At 55.0% G+C, this 19,005-nt stretch overlaps 1 protein-coding gene across 1 annotated transcript in view; it reads right to left on the reverse strand.

The window, feature by feature from the left end:
• Nucleotides 1-19,005, reverse strand: part of Cspg4 (chondroitin sulfate proteoglycan 4) — a 34,862-nt gene that overhangs the window by 8,412 nt on the left and 7,445 nt on the right. The window contains exons 2-5 of the mRNA XM_076925672.1: nucleotides 7,913-8,076; nucleotides 2,760-6,308; nucleotides 913-1,395; nucleotides 469-645 (exon numbers count right to left, since the gene is read on the reverse strand). Of these exons, the coding sequence (XP_076781787.1) occupies nucleotides 469-645; nucleotides 913-1,395; nucleotides 2,760-6,308; nucleotides 7,913-8,076 (4,373 nt within the window). The remainder of the gene's footprint in view (nucleotides 1-468; nucleotides 646-912; nucleotides 1,396-2,759; nucleotides 6,309-7,912; nucleotides 8,077-19,005) is intronic.

A 19,005-nucleotide genomic window follows, 5' to 3' on the forward strand; every position in this document is an offset into this window, starting at 1 on the left:
TTCTAGGCAACCCTTAGTTGTGTAGACCAAGGCTCACTCCTAAGTGTCCGTCTCCCTCAACCTATAGGGACACAAACTTGGGAAGCTTTGCTGTGATCTTTACTTGCTGTGACCCTCGAGCTCCCAAACTGCAGCCTACAACATAGGGTTTATAATAAATTTCTTTAGGTATTTTGGGCCTGAGACATGAGGGAAAACCTTTCTGCTACAGGTGGGTCCAAGGACTAGCAGGGCCAAGGATGGTCTTTCTGAAAACGAGACTGCCCACTGTATTTCTAAGTGTCCAGTAACAAAACCTCACAACTGTTCTGTTTCCAGCACAGTATCACACCTCTCCTTCCAGTAGCCAGATATGTGGCAGTGAACCCATTTCACAGGGGATGAAACTGAGCCCGAGAGAAGGAGAGAAGTAAGGGACTCTAGTCTCTTTCTGGGAGCAGAGATGGAGTAGGCCCAGGGTGAACTCACCTGCAGGCCTGTGTTTGTGGTGAGGACAGGGGGTTGGTCATTAACAGGGAGGATGGTGACAGTAAAGGCCACGGGCTGGCTCTGGCGATCCATCTCTGAGGCATTAGCCAACAGGACAAAGCTGTCTGTCTGCGTCTCACTTCCATCATGCACGTAGCGGATCAGCTGCTCTTTCACCTATTAGGAGATCCAGGATTGGTTGTCAGACTTCAGCTCACCCAAGTCTCAAGAGGGATCTTGGGACCAGCACCCTTAATGTCCCATTGTTGGGTACAGAACCTTTAGAACCCGTTTCCACAGGTAAGAAGTGTGTGTGTGTGTGTGTGTGTGTGTGTGTGTGTGTGTAAAATGACAACGGTTTCCATTTTCCAGGGGAAGATGGAAATAAAGCATAAAGCGGTGCCAGTAACTAGGGCTGCACCGAGGCCCTGGCGTCCCTGGTACCTCTCTCCAGGAGAAAGTGTTGAGGCTTCCATCTTGAGGTTGGTCCTCCTTCTGCAGGGCCCCGTGCTGCGGTGGCTCTAGCACCTGTAGGACAAGGCCTGGCAGTGTGGGGAAGTAAGGCCCAGTGATTTGGACCAGCGGAGGGGCCAGGGTACGGGTGCCACCCTCAGGAACGCTGAAGTTTTGAACATCCAGGGGGATGACTGTGGGCAGCACCTCCAGCTCCACCAAGACACCTTCAAGAGGATCGCCCAGGCCCGAGGCCACGTCCAGGGAGAAGGAATCACTCCAGGCCCCAGGGCGAGAGTGCAGGTAGAGAACTCGGCCTGAATTCACTGCCTCCTGGGAGAATCTCTGCACAGGATCCAGGCTGGGCGGTCCATCTGCTGAAGCACCGTGGGATACCATCACCAGGTAGCCAGCGTTCGGGGGGCTTCTCAACGAGAACATGATGTCGGCAGGCAGCACTGCCTCCTGAACTACCTGGTCAACAGAGAGGATGGGGACACACAGGGTCACAGGCCGTTGTAAACCTCAGGTGGCAGAGCAGGCTCAGTCTGCCCCGTGTTGTTAATGGTCGCTCAGGTTGTTAGAGCTGGCACTATGGACCACAAGGGGGCGCTCTCACCATACCGAGCAGCACAGGTTCCCAGACTCTGGGTCTTTATCAGTTGGCTGATTTGGTCCAACCCAAAGGAGGCTGAGTACTCTCTCACTGCCTGACTTAGCCACAAATAAGTCTAAGCACCACTCTTAAATTACACTTCTGATTCTATGCCTTTGCAGAACACATTCTTTTTAGCTTGGAATGTCATCTGCTACTTTTTGCTGTCCATACCCCATACGTTTCTCTTTTCTCTGCTCCATCTACCCCTTCTTTTGTGTCTTGTCTGGCGTGGAGCTCACTTAATAGCCGAGGTTGGCCTTGAACTCGAAGAGCTCCGCCTGCCTCTGCTTCCTGTGTGCTGGGACTAAAGGTGTGCACCCCCATAGCTCAGCTCATATGCCACCTCCTCTGGTGCGGACACTGGACACTTCCTGACATGTTTAGTCATGCATGGTCTTTCTCAAAGTCCAAACACTCAGAACAGGAAGGGTCTCAAAAGTGGGGTTTCACAGTGAGGACAGTGAGCCTGCTGATCAGTGTTGAGCTCCCTGAGTTAATAAACTCTTCATAGACCCTCACAGTCCTGGTGTGGGGTCTAGGGAATGAGCTGAGGGCCTGTGGATCTGAGGGGCAGCACGGCTAAAGGTCACCCCTCATGGTAACCTCCTTGGGAGTATAACAGAATACTTATTCTCGGGCTCTGCTTCAGAGACTCTGTGGATCTGTCTGGAGCCCAGAGTTTACATGGTTAGCCACAGCAAGGACACGTGTGTATGCTATCCCTGGAGGTACATGACACTTAACACGTAGGTAGGTGTATGTGTAACAGATTTCCTAGAAGCTTGTGGAATTACAATACATACAGGTGAATACTGAAGCTACATAGTACTCCTAAGACCTGTGTCACCTCAGGCCTGAGACATGAGGGAAAACATTTCTGCTACAGGTGGGTCCGGGGACTAGCAGGGCCAAGGATGGTCTTTCTAAAAACGAGACTGCCCACTGTATTTCTAAGTGTCCAGTAACAAAACCTCACAACTGTTCTGTTTCCAGTGCAGTATCACACCTCTCCTTCCAATAGCCAGATATATGGTAGCAAACCCATTTCACAGGGGATGAAACTGAGCCCGAGAGAAGGGGGGGGAAGTAAGGGACTCTAGTCTCTTCTGGGAGCAGAGATGGGGTAGGCCCCTTCATGGAGGTACTCTTCAGCTTAGCAAGGCTATGTGCACCACCTTACCTCTAGCTGGTCCCTTCTGATCTCAGCTGCTTCCCCCTGGAAGACGTAGATCTTTTTGTGCTGCACCAGTTGTAGTGGGGCCAGGGGACCCTCCAGGGCAATGGTCACTTGTAGGATGGTATTAGTTTGTACTGGTCCTGCTGCCACAGAAAGGGCCAGGGTGTCTTGGGGGCTGAGGCTGCCATTGTGGCTGTAGAGAATGGCGCCATCCAGCAAGTCCCGTTGGGAGAAGGAGGTGACTGACTGGCCATCCCGGAGCAGCTGTCCCCAGTGAGGGCCAGCTGTGACGTGGTAGTGGACCTCATTCCCACTTCGTATATCCAGGTTGGTGTCCAGGTGGAGCACAGCTGTGTCAATGGTGCCCTGGCCTCCCTGAGGGACCACAAGATTAGAACCATTGGCTATGTGAAGATAAGGCTCTGAGGCCTGCACCTCCAGCATGGCAGTAGCCTGGTGCTGCCCGTCAGACACCTGTAGCTGGAGCCAGCCATGGTCGGCTCCTGAGTGTACAAACAGGACTTGCTTCTTCCTGAGGTCCTCTTGGGTGAAACGGTAGATGGGCCTCGTGGGCTCCTCCATAGCCACGATGCTGCCGAAGAGGAGGTCCTTGCGGGTCAGCACCAGTTGCGCGTCATTAAAGCCTGAATCAGCATCACTGAAGGCCACGTCGTCTGTCGTCAGCAGCCGCTGTCCACCCCGCGCCACATGGAAGACACGGCTGACGGTCTGCACAGGGGCATGGTCATTCACAGGCTGGATGGCCACTCGGAAGACACCACGCACCTCCTCCCAGGCCATGTCTCCGCTGCCCTCACCCTGGCGCGTGGCCACAAAGGGGATATCATCCTCTGTGGTCTCAGAGTCATCGTGCTGGTAGACCAGTCGGCCATGCAGTAGGTCCTCATTAGTGAAGGATGTCACTGGGGTGGCCTTACCCTTTGGGTCCCTCCAAGCCAGCCTGCCATGGTGGGGCTGCTCCATAACTTCATAGAGGTAGCTGGCACTGTTGAGACTCTTGACAAAGAGGTGGTCAGCAGACAGCACTCCCTCCCCTCCCTCGGGTACCGTGAGAAGGGCGTTAGTGAGGACAGGAGCATTCGGGTCGCCACCGATGTGGATGGGGAACGTGTAGAGTGGGGAGAAATGTGGCGGAGATGTGACCCGGAAACGGAAGGAGTCATCAGCTGCCTCAGAGGTCCTTGTTGTGGCCCTGTAGGTCACACGACCAGCCTGCAGATCATTCTGGCTGAAGCTCTGGCCATCTGAGAGCCTTGTACCCTGGAGCAGGAGGTTGCCTCTCCTGGGGGCCTGAACCAACTCATAGTGGAAGGTATGAGGGTATGGGCCTCCCTCCTCCTCCTCCTCCAGGGAAGCCTCTAGGTGGGCTGGGGTGAGGGTCTCCTGATGAGGATTCTGCGTGTGCAGAGGCTCAAGGCGCAGCATCCATACTGTGGCCCTCTGGATGGTCACTGGGAAAGACAGATTGCTCAGGGTCTCCTGGCCCACCTGCACCTCCAAGGTCAGGTCCTCCACTGTGTCTCGGGTGTGGTGCTGTGGGTCAGTGCTCAGGTACCTCACTCGGCCTTGCTCCACATCTCGCTGGTGGAAGGCCAGTGTTTCCCACCACTCGGTGCCCTCGACCCCTCCGGCCCCCTGTTTCTGCAGCTCCCCGAACTGCAAGGGGCCAGTGACTCGGAACAGCACGCTCACATCCTGTCCTACTGCATTCGTTTCTACTGACAGGTTGGCAGGCAAGATGGCTGCAGCAGAGCCCTGGGCCAGGTGCAGTCCTGTGTTGTGGAGGATCTGTATGGCCGGCCGGACAGCCACGACCTTCAGTGTAGCTGGAGCACTGGCCTGCATCCCATCGCTGACCCTGAATGTCAGGTCCTGTGCAGGCCCACCACGGTGGACATACACGATGTTGCCTGCCTCCAGTTCCCGACAGGAAAACTCAGTTGCTGGTTCTCCGGGCTGGTCTCGGTGTTCCACAGGGACACCAGAGGACACACCAAGGAGCTGGATGGTGAGACCCTCACAGGCAGAGTCTGGGTCGTAGGCTTGGAAAATCTCGGGTCCCAGAGGCTTCTGTGTGTGTTCCAGGATCACCATGAGGCTGCCGTGCGGAAAGATGATACGAGGTGGGTCGTTGACAGGGTTCACCTGAATGGGTAGAATGTAAATTTGGCCCCTCCGCAGGCAGGAGGGCACAGGTGCCCGAGCAGTCACTGAGACCTCCAGCATCAGCTGGTCAGAGGTGTCTTCAGAGCCGTCGTGAACAAAGCGGGCCTTACGGTTCACCACGTCCAACAGGGTAAACATTTTCCGGGTTTGGGCTCCCGGGATGTCCAGCTCCAGTTCACCGTGGCGTGCGCTCTGGCTCACGCTGAACAGCACCTGGGACTTGCGCAGCTCTGCCTCTGTCAGGTCCAGCGTGGGCTGCACGTGCCGCCACTCAAGCCAGGCTGTGCCACCCTCGGCCACCACCAGGGGGCTGATGGTAAGCAGCTGGGTGAAGTTTGCAAAGATAGCAGGCAGTCCTGGCTCAGGAATACATGGCTCTGGCAGTTCCATGGCTGGCCAGGCTTCTGGTGCCAGGGTGGAGAAGGTTTCATACGGGCCATAGACTTCTTCCTCATACTCATCCTCCTCAGGCCTGCAGCCTGCTGTCATGTCACGGGTCAGCCAGGCCTCCCGGAGGCCCTGCCTCCTGCCGTTCACGCTGAAATCTTCTATGCAGCCTACCAGGGAGATATTGGCAGCCCCCTGTGTCAGGCCCAGACGGTGTTCTTGGAGGTGGCGAGAGGCCTCTGTGTCCAGCCCCCCAAGGAGGAGACTGCCACGTGGCTCCAGGTAGCTGAGGACCCCACGGTTGAAAGTACGCGTAGGGTATTGGTCTACAGAGATTTCCAGCCGGTGAACATCTATGTGTACGCTGACCTCGTGGGGCTGCCCGTCAGCCACTGGCACGCTGTTACGAAGCAGCATGGTGCCTTGGCCCTTTTCAACCACAGCCCGCAAGTGGCCCTCAAATATGTCCACGTAGATAAAGTTGCCACGCTGGTCCCCTGCTTGGAAGGCCAGGGGTGCTTGCTGACTCCGAGTGGTGAGCGTAAACTCCAGGGTGCCTTCCTCCCGAGTGCTCCAGGCAGCGAAGGCAGCCAGCGAGTGGGGTCCAGAGAAGCCCAGGCCCACTTCATCCCCAGCAGAGAATTCTTCAGCGCAACCTTCACGAACATCGGGGGTGAGCGGACGGAGAAGGTTGCGGCCATTGAGAATGGCTGAGTGGAGGCATCCCCTCAGGGGTCGGCTGATTCCCTTCAGGTAAGGCAGATCCAGGCTTCCAGAGGAGCCCACAAAGAGTCCATAGGTGGCCTTGAGGTGGGATGCTCTTGGGATGGGGGAAGAGGTGTTCAACACTCCATCAACAGACAGCACAACCCAGCTGTCGGAGACTGTGAGCACTACAGTGTGGGGGGCGGAGTCACTCAGCACAGTGTCTGCTGGCGTCTGCAACCTCAGCTCCTCTTGTCCCAGGGCAAGTCTGACCTGAAGAGACACGGGCAGACCAGGGGTGGGAGTGGCTGACGTTTCTGTCTACCCCATACTGAGCCTCCTTCAAAACGGAACAGGGCTTTCCCTTACCTCCCTATTGTTTCAACTGGGTAGAGTCATGGCCCCAGTGTGGCTCGGAGACTGTCCCTGACCCTAGGGATTTATACAAAGCAAGGTTCTCTCCTGAAGCAGCACGCTGGCACGGTCTCATTCTTCCTCTCTTTCCCTGAGTGAGCAGTGCCAGAAAACCGACCATGGGTTCTAGAAAAACTACGTCTGCAGGAGTAATGGGGGCTCTGGAATCTCCCGATGAGCCCCCTTAGTGGGCAAAAGTAGCTTGGCTCACTGTAAAGCTAAGAACCCGAAGAGCTGGTCTGTGTTTTCCTTTTCAGTGTTTTATCTATTTATTTGTCTGTGTGCATGTGTGAGAGTGTGTTCGGGTATTTGTGCACGTGGTGTGAGTGTGTGCACGTGTGTGTGTATGTGTGTGTGTGTGTGTATGCACAGGTGCGCGTGTTCGTGTGTGGTGTGCGTGCATGTGTGTGTGTGTGTGTGTATGGGTATTTGTGAGTGTGGTGTGCGTGCGTGCGTGCCTGCGTGCATGTGTGTGTGTGTGTGTGTGTGTGTGTGTGTGCAGGCGCATGTGAAGGTCAGATGACAACTCTGAGGAGTAAGTCCTCTCCTGTTACGTTATGGGTTCTGGGCACTCAGCTTCGGTCATTAGCCCTGCACAGAGGGGCATCTACCCACCCAGCCGTCTCCACAGCCCAGATGCTCTGTGTCTGAGCATCTAGAAAAGCAGACATCCTCCATGAGACACAGACACCAGGACCAGAGCGGGTGGTGGCAGAGTACAAGATCTCAGAAATCCAAGCTTAGCGCATCTGTGGACTCTACTGTATCTGCTGCCCCAGGCCCAGGCTCAAAGTGACACCTTGTGGCAGTGAGAAGCCATGGCAGCTGTAGGACGATAGGGCAAGGGTCCCTCAGCTGCAATGGGGCACAAAAGCAGATGGGTCCAAGCGCAAGAGCCTAAGACTCAAGAGACAGCCAAGTGACCCCTCGCTAATAAAACTGGTCTGAAAGCATGCATGGTAGGTGGTAACGACGCTGTTACGATCTCAGATTGTACCACCTTACTACAGGGAGCCTGGGGGTAGGGGGAGTCCCAGTCGAGGAACATAGCCCAGGTGAGTAGCACAAGGATACTCCCTGGGAGCAGGGATACTCCTCACACAAAGATGTCAAGGAGAGGGGACTGGTCAGGCATAGGGAAGAGAAAGAAAGGCAGGTGAAGGAGGAAATCAGGGGTAGTGAGGAAAGCCTGTCAGTCAGATACTGTGAGGAGATGGACACAGGAAGCTCGGTGCGCCCAGCCCAGATGGCCAGCTAGGGGCTACGAAGAGAAGCGAGACGGGAGACAGCCGGTAGGCAGAGCCACTGTACTGGGAGCTCACTCTGGGATGTGGCTGGCCACCGGCAGTAGACAGACCAAGACCCGAGGGCAGAGGTGACTCGCATGAGGTTGCACAGCCAAAGACGAGGCCTTCCAACCCGCAGAAGGGATCCCTAGCCCCGTTCCCAGGGGCGTCACTCACCTGTAGGCGTCCAGAGTGGAGCTGGAGCAGGAGATGGTCAGCTTGGCCTGCTGCCAAGAGAAGCAGGGCTTCAGGCTGGGATGTGGAGAATTGGAGCAGCAAGTCCACTCTCGTCAGGGCTGAGGGCACAGGCACCTCCAGGTAGTTCTCCCCGAAGAAGGAGGCTGGTGAGAGAGGGAGCTGTGGTCAAGGTCAGGCTCTGGCTAGGAGGAGGCTAGGTACCATAGAGATGGAGGAGAGGTGCTTTTATGCTGACACACCCCATGGCTCTATGTGGCACTACTTACTGCCTAGGGAGCCTAGTTAAGATTCCTGCCATTTTGGGTTGGAGAGATGGCTTAGCGGTTAAGAGCACTGACTGCTCTTCCAGAGGTCCTGAGTTCAATTCCCAGCAACCACATGGTGGCTCACAACCATCATAATGGGATCTGATGCCCTCTTCTGGTGTGTCTGAAGACAGCGACAGTGTACTCACATATAGAAAAGAAATAAATAAATATTTAAAAATCCCAGTTATTCAAGTTTCCTTGGTTTCCTGAAGCCCCAGATTCCCACCACCTCTGGGCCCCAGAGAATGTTCATCCTGGGTCTGGTCTCTCCCTATCTTGTCTTGATCATCTGACTTGGTGGGCACGGGTCCCTGGGAACAGAGTTCCAGGGGGGCTCTCACAATGAAGGCTGATCCCTGATCACATTCTTCTCCTAGGCTGGGCTCCTTGTACCCAACCCTCATAGTCAATCCCGACCACGTTTCATCTCTGTGTTTGGCTGTGATGCCTGATGGTGGAATGCAGGCAGGTCATTTCTTCTCTTTTCCTAGTGCCTGTGGGGACGGGGTGGGGTGAGGCCGTTTATTGCTCAGAGCCTGCCAAGGAGCAAAGGCTCGCAGGCCAATGGGAAGCACGTGCGGTGTCAGACTCAAAGCGGGCCGAACTGTCCCCATCACTGCGTTATTGCTTCCTGCCTCAGCACCACCCCCGGTCTCTGGTGAATACTCACATCCGGCCGCTCTGTTTCCAAACATGCTTAAGGAGCCAGGGAAGACAACAGTGGAGATTCCCTTCTCTAACTGAACCAGGGCTGACTCTGAATACAAGACCGAGGATGTACCACAGGTCGGCCAGCTGGACCAAGAGGGTCTCCTCAGGCAGCAGGACAGATATGGTCTACCGGGGTGAGCACCATCCAGGCCCCATTGGACCCCACTGAGAACCCTCCTCCTTTGAAGTAGCTTCAGCTCTCCTTAAGGGAATTTCCTAAAATTAGCTTTCTTCCGTCTCCACCACTTCTGACCCATTCTTGCAGTGGTTAGAACCTTGACCGCCTGCAGATATCCAGTGTTGGGGACAGACGGCCAGAGAAAAGGAAACTCATCTCTGTCAGGCCTCTTTGAAACTACAGAGAACAGTCAGGCTGACGGCTCTGATGGAGACGGTCTGCCATCAACCACACTAGCGCTGGGCCACCGGCCATCTCGAGCCAGCTGACGTTGTCTGAGAAAGCAGCGTCAGCCACTGCAGGGCTCTGCACCTTTTCTGGCCCAGGAGAGAGATGGCCAAGAAAGATAATGCTGTTCTCAGGGCTGGGCTGAAATCCTCCCTGGTGGCTCCAGAGTTAAAAGGATGTCGTGAGTGTAAAACCACCTGCCCCGGGGCCTTGCGGACCCACACACCTTATGTCAGGGAGACTCAGACCGGGACACTGGTCAGCAGTAGGCGCTAGCGGGGGTACCGTGTCTGCTTGAGCAAAACTCAGCAGGCTAAACCTGGGCGGCCACAGAACAGAGGGTCGGGCACATGGCCCCACAGGATGGAGCCACCACCCTGGTGGGCTGGAGTGGCTCGCAGCAGCTGGTGAGGGCCGAGCAGCAAGCCTTCAGGGATTTTGTGGGCCAGGTGACACTGCCCACTCTGAAGATATTTATATCCTGCAAGTAGGTAAACATTTCAAATCGGGGCTGGTCTGCTCGCCACCCACAGGAAGAGGGCACACTCCCCTTAGTGAGAGTGATCCCACCCACACTCCCTTGCCCAGAAGGTATGTCAGCTTCCTAGGTCTTAGATGAAGGCAGTGCTCTGGGTCAGGCGCTAGGGTGCACGGCTGGCCCTAACCACTGAACCACCTGCCTCTGCTCGCCTTCCCACAGGAGAGAGCAGCAGCCTGTTTGACTAAGTGGGAGGGTGACAGGAAGCAGAGGTACTTTCCAGAGAGCTGGGGTCTGAATGAACCCTTTGAGGGATTGGGCCCTGCTGTTTCCTGTGTGGAGAGGCACTCACACTGGCTGCCTTGTGTTGCTGGAGTGTGCAGGCCAGGCAGCCCCCTTGTCAGAACAGAGGCCTCTGAAGCCAAGCTGGCTGGGGCTTTGGAAACTCTGACAGTACCCCCACCTCACCTCCATACTTGTGTTCCTCTCACCCTTCTGACCGGCTGCATCCAGAATTGCTGTCATTTAGGTGGGGGCGGGGGAGGGGCAGTTGGAGAGGGCCTTCAAATATAAAGAGGGTGCAGGATGAAGAAATAACAAGCGAGAAGTCAATCCCCGAGGACTTCCTGGAGGAGGTGAGGGCGGCATAAAGCATCACAGAAGAAGGGGAATAAATGATCTCAGGGAGAATATAGATCCTTTGGGTTGGGCAGCAGAGGCCTCTGCTTCCCATGCCCCCTACTGGTTCTAGAAAACTTACAGGCAGAGGGTTAGTGGTGCAGGCTGAGGAAGGGGGGTTGTGGTGGTAGTGTGTATAGGCCAAGCCCTCTGTGTGGGAGGGGCAAATGCCCCAGGCTTTGGGAGCTGAGCTGCAGAAGGCTGCTTGCTGCCTGTGTGGGCTTTTTTTTTTCTTTTGGTGGAGGAAGGTCACAGGTGAGTGTCCAAGGCGACGCAGATGTGTGTGCACGAGTGTGTGGGTGGCTGCTCTGGGGTGTCTTTGGGGTTTGTGTAAGGCCATGTGTTTGTGTATACATGTGAGGACCCAGAGCTGTTAGGACAGAGGAGCGATTGTGCCCAGCCCGTCCTGCCTCCCTTGCCTGCCTGCCATTACTTAGACAGGCCTGGCTCCCTCAAAGAGGCCATGTGTTCCTGGAGGGCTCCTGCCCCCTCCTGTCCCAGAGTTCTGCTGAAGGTGGGGAAGTCCTCATGGCTTCCCACCCTTCCTCTCATGAACAGGGAGCTGCTGTCTGGGCCCCAGGGTGGGGTGGCTCCATGCTTTTCCTGAGACCCAGGGGTAGGATACAGAAAGAGCCAGGGGTAGGATACAGAAAGTGTCCTGCTGTGCTGGTCTCTTTCACAGATGGTCAAGCGAAGCTTTGGTCAATCTAGCTACCCATCCTTCGGCAGGCCCCGGATGGCGCTGGTACCTCCTAGATCTCTGGGGGTGACACTCTTGGGGAGTGTCAGTGAGGACCTGGTCCCTGCAGAAGGCTGCAGCCCCTCCAGTTCCCCGTTTGGTTCTGTTGAGGTAGGGTCTCACACGCAGCCAGCGCTGGATGTGTAGTCTGCATCTTCTTGGTTAGGATTCTATACACATTAGCCTTTTCCTACTGGGCTGGGAACAAGGTTTCTAGACTCGAGGCTTTCTCTAGTCCCGGGGGCTGCAGACCCAGCTCCTCAAAATCCTCCAAACTCGGTGCAAGCCAAGTGCCTGTCTTTCTGTCTGTCCTATTTCTTAACACCACCGCTTTGACTCCCAGCCTTGCCCACTGCCCCACATCTGGCCGCCGATCCTCACTTGTCTCTTTCTTCCTAGCTTTCTCTTTGGCTTCCTTTGCACCCATTTAACTGGGAGCACAACTCTCTGCCCTAGGATGTACTAGAGCATCAGGCCTCTGGCTACCCCCGTCCTGGGTGCCCCACCCCTGCAGAGTGAGTTCCACAATATCCAAGTTCTCTGTAGCCCAGACCATATAGGGGCTACCGGGGAGAAGCTATCTGACTTGGTCTCAGAGAGGTAAGCTTCAGGTCTCAGCTCAGCCACTGTCTAAACCCTACCCCAGCCTCACCCACAGCACCCTGTTCCCCGGCAGTGATCCTTGTGAGCTCTGCTGCCCCTCTTAGCCTAGGGCAGTCGGGCGGGCTCTCCCAGCTGGTTTCCGTGATGGGCAGAGGCAGCATTCCTGCTTGTCTGCCGTAGCCTGACTTTATAAGGGAGAAAACGGGAACCCAAAGCTGTTGGGCAGGAGTGCCTGCTGCCCAGCCGAGTGCAGGGTGTGCACGCATGGGAGTGACGCCCAGTGCTGCTGCAAGAGAGGTGGACAAGAGAGACAGGGGACCAATCTTCACTGAGCATTAATCTGCCCATCCACACGCTCAGGCACACACATGCATATGTTCCCTAAAGCAGCAACTGGGATGAAAAAGAAGAACCAGCCTGGGAGAGACACGGAAAACGAGGCGTAGTGACCCCTCTTCACAAGGACGGAACTCAAGGGACACAGCCTAGAGTTAAGAAAGGAGACAAGGAAGCCCAGGGAGACAGAGGAGGCAGGACCGGCTGCTGTGGTCTGGAATGAAGGGTGTCCAGAGAGTTGGGAGGAAGAGGATCCCGCCTTGGGGAAGCTGGATTTCTCTACTGTACCCTGTGGGGTTTGGCATCAGGGGCGATATATCCTGGTTCCAGGTCTGAGAAGGCAGGGTGAGGCTGGAGTTTTCAAAGGAGTCTGAGAGGTGATGGGATAGATTCTTGGGAGGGCTGAGGCAGGGTTGAAGGGCTCTCTGTCTATACTTATTGGTGTGGGGGCTCACCTGAATACAGCCTTTGTAAGAGCAACGGGCCAAGTGCCCTGCCTGAGCCACTCTATTCTCTCTGAGGTCACCCAGCCCTCAGGCCAGCTTGCCTTCCCTTGTACCTCCAAGGACTCCTCTTCTTTTCTCCACCGTAGTTCTGACTTCAAGCCAAGGAAACCCGAAGGAGGCTTCCCTAGGGCTGGGCAGAGGCTGGTGCTCTAGGGACTGACTTTCTCTGTTCTGGGCTTGGGGAACAGAGTGACAGGCTGACCAAAGCAGCCTGTGGAGTCCCCACAGACCCGAGTAGCCAGTGTGTGTGTGCCTGTCTGTGTGCGCGCATGAGCAAGTATGCTCATGCATGTGCGTGTGTGTTTGTGCGAGCATGCAAATGTGTGTGTTTGTGTGTGTCCACGCATGTGCGTATGTGTGCATGTGCGTGTGTGTGTGTATGCACAAGCCTGTGTGTGCATGAATGTGTGTGAGCATTTGTGTGCATGCATTCATGTGTGTGTGTGTTTATGCATGTGTGTGTGTGTTGGGGGTGTCAGCAAACCTGGATAGTACATGTAGGTGGGTATAGGGTCAGCGGGGATGCTGGGTACTGGGTATGAAGACTGATAGAACTGTGTTCGAAATCCTGGTTGGCCAGAATTTAAGGATAATCTACCATATTTGCCCGCTCCTAAGACCACTTGGCAAGAGAAAATCTGTCTGGCGGACCTAGTTGGGGGGCCATCTCCGCCCAAACCACCCATCAGCACATCCCACCCCACCATAAGGCCAAGCCATCATCCTGAGGCAGGCCCTTATCTTTCCTCGCCTCTGAAGGTGAAGTGGAGTAGATTCAGGTCAGACCACAGGGACAACGGCCTCCATAGGCATGACACTGGGTTACTGCCACAAGTCTATAGTTATCACTGCTAAGAGCTGCCCAGCGCTGGGAGACTGCACTGGCACAGCCTTCCCAGCTGTGTGAACATCAGTAGGCTAGTTCACAGTCACACGGGATTGGAATTTAGAGCTGTTCTCACTCTCAGGAGACAAGACCTCATCCCAGAGCAGTGGTGGACCACCAAGCACTGTGAGACCAGGCAAACAACCACCACGGACGAGCATTAGAAGATTTCTGCTGGAGTTATAAGGCAGGAGATGAGAGTCTCCTTCCCCTCATCCCAAGAACTCAGAGGCCACAAGAATTACAATTGGACCCTGACTCCCTCATTAACTTTTTCAGTCCCTGAAAAGTCCAAAGAGGCCAGAACAGAACAGTTTCCTCAATTATTGTCTGAGCTCTGGCTCTGACATTGGTCCTCTAAACAACCACCCTCAGTCAGCCATGCCGAGGGGCATATATATATACTAAGGATGGTTTCCAAAGTAGCGAGGCCCATATGGAGGATGAGGGCTCCTGGAGAAGAGGAGGAGAGAGCCCTGTGAGCTCTGTAGGGGCAGGCTTAGTGTCCTGGGCTTCCAGCCACATATGCCAACCCCGGGGCCATGCTGGACACAAGAGGAAGTAGGAGGGAAAATGAGAGGTTTTGATGGAACCACTCGATCAGAATCCACCCAGGCTGGAGGCTGGGACAGGGAGGAAGCGGGGCCTCAATGAAGTCTTTGTGGAGCTCCCCTGCTCCCCTGCCTCAGGCAAAGAGGGTGGGGCTAGTGTGGTGGGGAACAATTCCAAGAGGCTTTTCTCTGCCTTATAATTTTCCTCCTTGTTCAGATGGGTGGATTTCTAGGACCTTTTCCACTTTCCCTGTCTGGCCAGGCCCTAGTGGGTGTGAGATTTCCATCTCAGTGGGTCCAGCCTGGGATAAGGTTGGGACCCTCCTCAGCCCCAGAAGGGTCTCTATGAGACAATTCCCATTTTACAAGAGAAGACACTGAGGTCTAGAGAGGTTCACAGGGACAGAGGCCAGGCTGGGACTGAAGGCCCTGTGGGGTGTGGCTCCAGAGCTGGGTGCTGTGGGTGCTGGCGAGGAGGTGTGTGCACACAGAAGTGGTGGCGGGAGCACGGAGCACGTGAGTCGGAAGCGGAGCGTCTGCACCGGCTGGGGCGGGAGGGGGTGTGAGGGCTGGCTGGCAGCTTGCCTGGGGAAGACACACTTTTTCCCTTCTTGTCCCCCTGAGGCTCCCTCTGTCAGGGTTGGGTGGAAGTGGGAGGAGTGGAGGGCCGGAGGGAACGCATCTGCTTTGGCTGGCAGGGTGAGGCGGTCTGGCTTCTCCTGGAGCAGCTGCGGGTGGGCTCAGGGAGCTGCAGGGAGAGGGAGGGGCTGGCAGGAGGTGGCCCAGTCTTCTTAGAAGCCAGTGATGAAGTGCCAGTTCTGCCCACTGGGGACTTGGGGTCAGGGTGGGTGGGGAGGGTCTAGAGACTATTCTGAGTGTCTGTTGGACCTGGCCCTCTCACAGTCAGCACTCATATGTGTCACTGTCCCCTTAGTGTCACAGACCAGTCATGACAGGGTGCTGTTACAGGGCTATTGGAAGGTGTCTTAGGCTTCCTTGCCTAGAAGGCTGAGTCTGGAGCTAGTGAGTGTGTGAGCCTGGGTGAGGAACAATGGGTGGGGGTCTGGACAGGGCTGAACTTAAGGCTTGGTGGCGCTGTGTGTGCAGAACAGGTCATGTTCCTCGGAATATCATGTTTTAACATTTAGGGAAGGAGAGGGGGAGACCTGGATGTAGATTAAAGTTCATCACTCTTCTAAAATACACACAGAGAAGCAGGCAGGTGGACAGACAGACAGACAGACAGACACATACACACCTCAACTCAGAGACCGGATCTCCTACATTCTCTCTGGCCTCAGTCTTTCCTCTTTCCATCTGTGAAAGGGGACTTAGATGAGAGGGAACTATTCATGCTTGTATTCAGGTGCCTAAGGCACCTCCACATCTGCAGGATCCGTGAGAGTGTAGACAGAGGAAGCACCCGTAGGTAGAGGAGTAGAAATCAGAAGGAGGTGACATTTGGCTCATGTGAGAATTTTCTTCTTAACTTAATTTTTCTATGTGTATGGGTGTTTGCCTGCACGTAAGTCTGGGCACCACATGCATGCAGCCCCTGTGGAGGCCAGAAGAGGGCGTCAGATCCCCTGGAACTGGAGTTATGGCCAGCTGTGATCTATATGTGGGTGCTGGAAATCAAACTCAGGTCCTTCTGAAGAGCAGCCAGTGTTCCTAACGTCTGAGCCATCTCTCCAGTCCTTAGAGCGTTCTATCAAGGAGATCTTTCTCACACAGGCAGAGTAGCAAAATATCACACTGGCCAGTGCCCCGCCCTTGGAGTCTGTGACTAAAGGCTAGTCGGGCCTTCCATGTCTGCCTGGCTCCTGTTAGGATCCAAATAAGATGAACTGGTTCCCACTGAGCTTTCCCGACACCTGTAGCTCCCAGGAGCTAAATCCTACTTCTGGCACAATGTACCCATTTTCTCTTCTCTGGCCTCAGGCATGGACTGCCTCTTTCACTGGACCCTCAGGCCCTTGGACATCTGGGCCAGAAACCCCCATGTCCAACCCCACTCATAGCAAACAAGGTCATATTGCCCCAAGCTGCTCACTGGCCCAGCTGCTCACTGGTGCCACTACCCAGCCACTGTAGACAGAAACGGAGCTTTGGGTGGCTCTCCATCCTGTGATCAGGCTCCAGACCCCGAGTGTGATGTGGAAAGTCCTGGGTGACCTTGCTCCTACCCCCAGCATTCCCTCTCATCATCCATCATCCTTTCAGGTAACAACCTCTCTGGACCTCGGGCTTTTCTGCCCAAATCTAGCCAATACCTATACCCTGTTTTGGATCCAGCCCTTCTCTTCTTTCTCTCTGAGGACAGGTACCATGCTTCCCTCGTCCTCATAGCCAAGGCACCTTCATTTTATTTGGGGGTGCAGACACTCAACAGTGGCTTGGGGAGCTGTCCCTCCTCTCTTTGTTGACACTGTGAGTCTCAGGCAGGAGACTGACCTTGGAGTGCTGTATAAAGGCCTGCCCCTATCCAGCCCAGGTAGCACCTTGGAGACTGCCTTGTCTTTGTGTCATACTCAGCCCTCTTTCTAGCCCTGCTAACCATCTAAGGCGCCTGGACACAGTGACTGAGGAGGGGTGGGAGCCTGCTCCAGCCAGGGGTTGCTTTTCTGGCCATGGTCACCCAGTCTGATGCTTGTTTTTAAAGAAAATAGACTGTGAGCCCCTATTTATAGCTGGAGGCATAACCACAGACAAGGGATGGGGTTTGAAGTTGTGCAGGCTTCTGCTCCAGCAGGACTCAAGGAGGGGCCATTCCCAGACCCCCTCCCCACCCCTAGGCTCTAAGGAAGTGCCTGTGGGATCCTGACATTCCCTGGGACAGGATGTAGCCTATGCTTTGGGGTAAGGGATGGGGAATGGGTGAAGGGGATGGACAATTTCTCTCGGGATTATTGGTCCCTGGGGCCCAGACTCCCATGTTGGTATGGGTGGTTGTAGGTCTATTTTGTCTACTGAGAAGACAGATGAGGGCCTTGGGGGTGCCAGCTGCGGAGTGAGCACTTCAGACTGTCACCCAAACTGGGTAAAGGATGACACAGAGAAAGAACAGGACCAGGGTTGGGAAAGGCAAAGATCAAGAGCCAGCAATGCGAAGGGAGGAGATGGAGAGACAGGAACCACAGATACGGAGAAGTGAAGCCAGTCAGCGAGGACAGGGATGGTCAGGGTGGAGAGACAGAGATGGGACAGAAAAGAGTCTGGGAGAGAGATGGGAAGCCTGCAGCCCCCTGGATCTGTAAGCAGAGTTAGACAGGAGCAACAGGGGAAGCCAGAAGTGGGTGTCCCTGCCACAGGGAGTCTTCAGGGCGCTCGGAGCACAGTGTGGGGCCTGAGCTGGAACAAATAGGCAAGGACAATAATAGGTGTCTCTGTGGCCTTCCCATTCATCCCTAGACACTGTGCTTGGAGATCCCTCTCGTTCTGGTACTCCTGCAGTACAAGCTTAGTTCTGGTGGGGTGCAATAAATTGCTATAGGCAAGGCAGGGCCTTTGAGGTCAGCTCCATCTTGGGTTTACTAGGGAGTAAGCTTCCTAGTCCTGATAGGTTACAAATCCACCTGCTGCTACTCGGTACATGGATGCTGCCACTGTTGTGCTTTTAGGGGCAACGGGTGACTGCAGCCTGGGCATGTGTGGAGTCATAGAGCCATAGCCACAACCGGTGACTCAGACAGTTAAAAAAGGAGCAGTCCCAAGCAGTGACTCAACTGGCTCTGGAAGGGCTGGGTGGGTCTGGCTGGGATAAAATGGGGTGGTCTGAGTTTATTTTTGGCAGGGTGGGGCCAAGCTAGGGGGTGGAAGATGGGAACTGGGGGCGGGTGGGGGTGGACTCTCATCCAGGGAGAGCCCCAGGGTCCGGGGCCAACTTTGAAAAGTGATTTCCCAATGCCCAGGAACGCTGGCTAACCAGTGCCCTTAAGCCCTGAGGAAGGTCTACTCCAGCTTACTGTGTGGCTCAGGACAAGCAGCTAGCTAGAAGCTGAGCCCCCTTGTCCCATTCTTAAGAGCTTGGGACTCAGAGTTTTAGAGATGACTTGGGAGATTAAAGTTCCCATACAGAGGCACAGAGAGGGACAGAGGTCTGTTGAAGGCCACACAGAAGGGGCAGATATCTCAACCTGTCACGTAGCAAACATGGACCCAAGTTCCTCCCCATTGGTTGTTACTAAGTGGAGGAAGAAGCCGCCATCTCAGCCCCTACTTCTAGAAGGACTCAGCTGGGCTACAGATGGGAGGCCTGAAGTACACGAGCCCCAGATGCCTGGAGGCAGGAAGAGCCAGGGGCAAGCGCCTGGAATCTATTAGAACATCCGGGGAGCTGTCTGGTCCCTTCCCAGAATGCTCTAGGGTGAAGGCAAAGGTGTCCACACAGAGAAGCTTAGGCTCTGGAGAGTCCTTCATCTCAAGGATTCCTCTAGAGTTATAAGACCAGGCTTCTTGCCCTGTAGCCATCTCTAGAAAGTCACCTCTCACATGTCCTCACTGAACTCACATGGGCATCGTCATCACCAGCATCCCAGAGGCATCTCAGCTTCACTCAGCCTGAATTTCCACCCCTTGTTATGCTGCCACTACTGCTGATTAGAGTGGTGACAGCAGCCCACAGTACTCTGAACCACTTTACGTCAATGTCAGTGGGCCCTGGTCAGAATTAGAGAGGGGACCAAGAGAAGGCCCTGTGGAGTCAGCAGAGGGCAAGAAAAAGACAGGTATCTGGATTCCCTTACTCATTAACCCTACTGCGGGCCCATGTTTTCCTTGCTGGTCACTTGCTTTGGGGACAGAGTCTGACTACCTTTTGGTGACTCACTTGGCATCCTCTGACTGGGTTTCAGCTGCATATCAGCTCATG

Source organism: Arvicanthis niloticus, chromosome 26, assembly GCF_011762505.2.
Source record: "Arvicanthis niloticus isolate mArvNil1 chromosome 26, mArvNil1.pat.X, whole genome shotgun sequence".
Lineage (NCBI taxonomy): Eukaryota > Metazoa > Chordata > Mammalia > Rodentia > Muridae > Arvicanthis > Arvicanthis niloticus.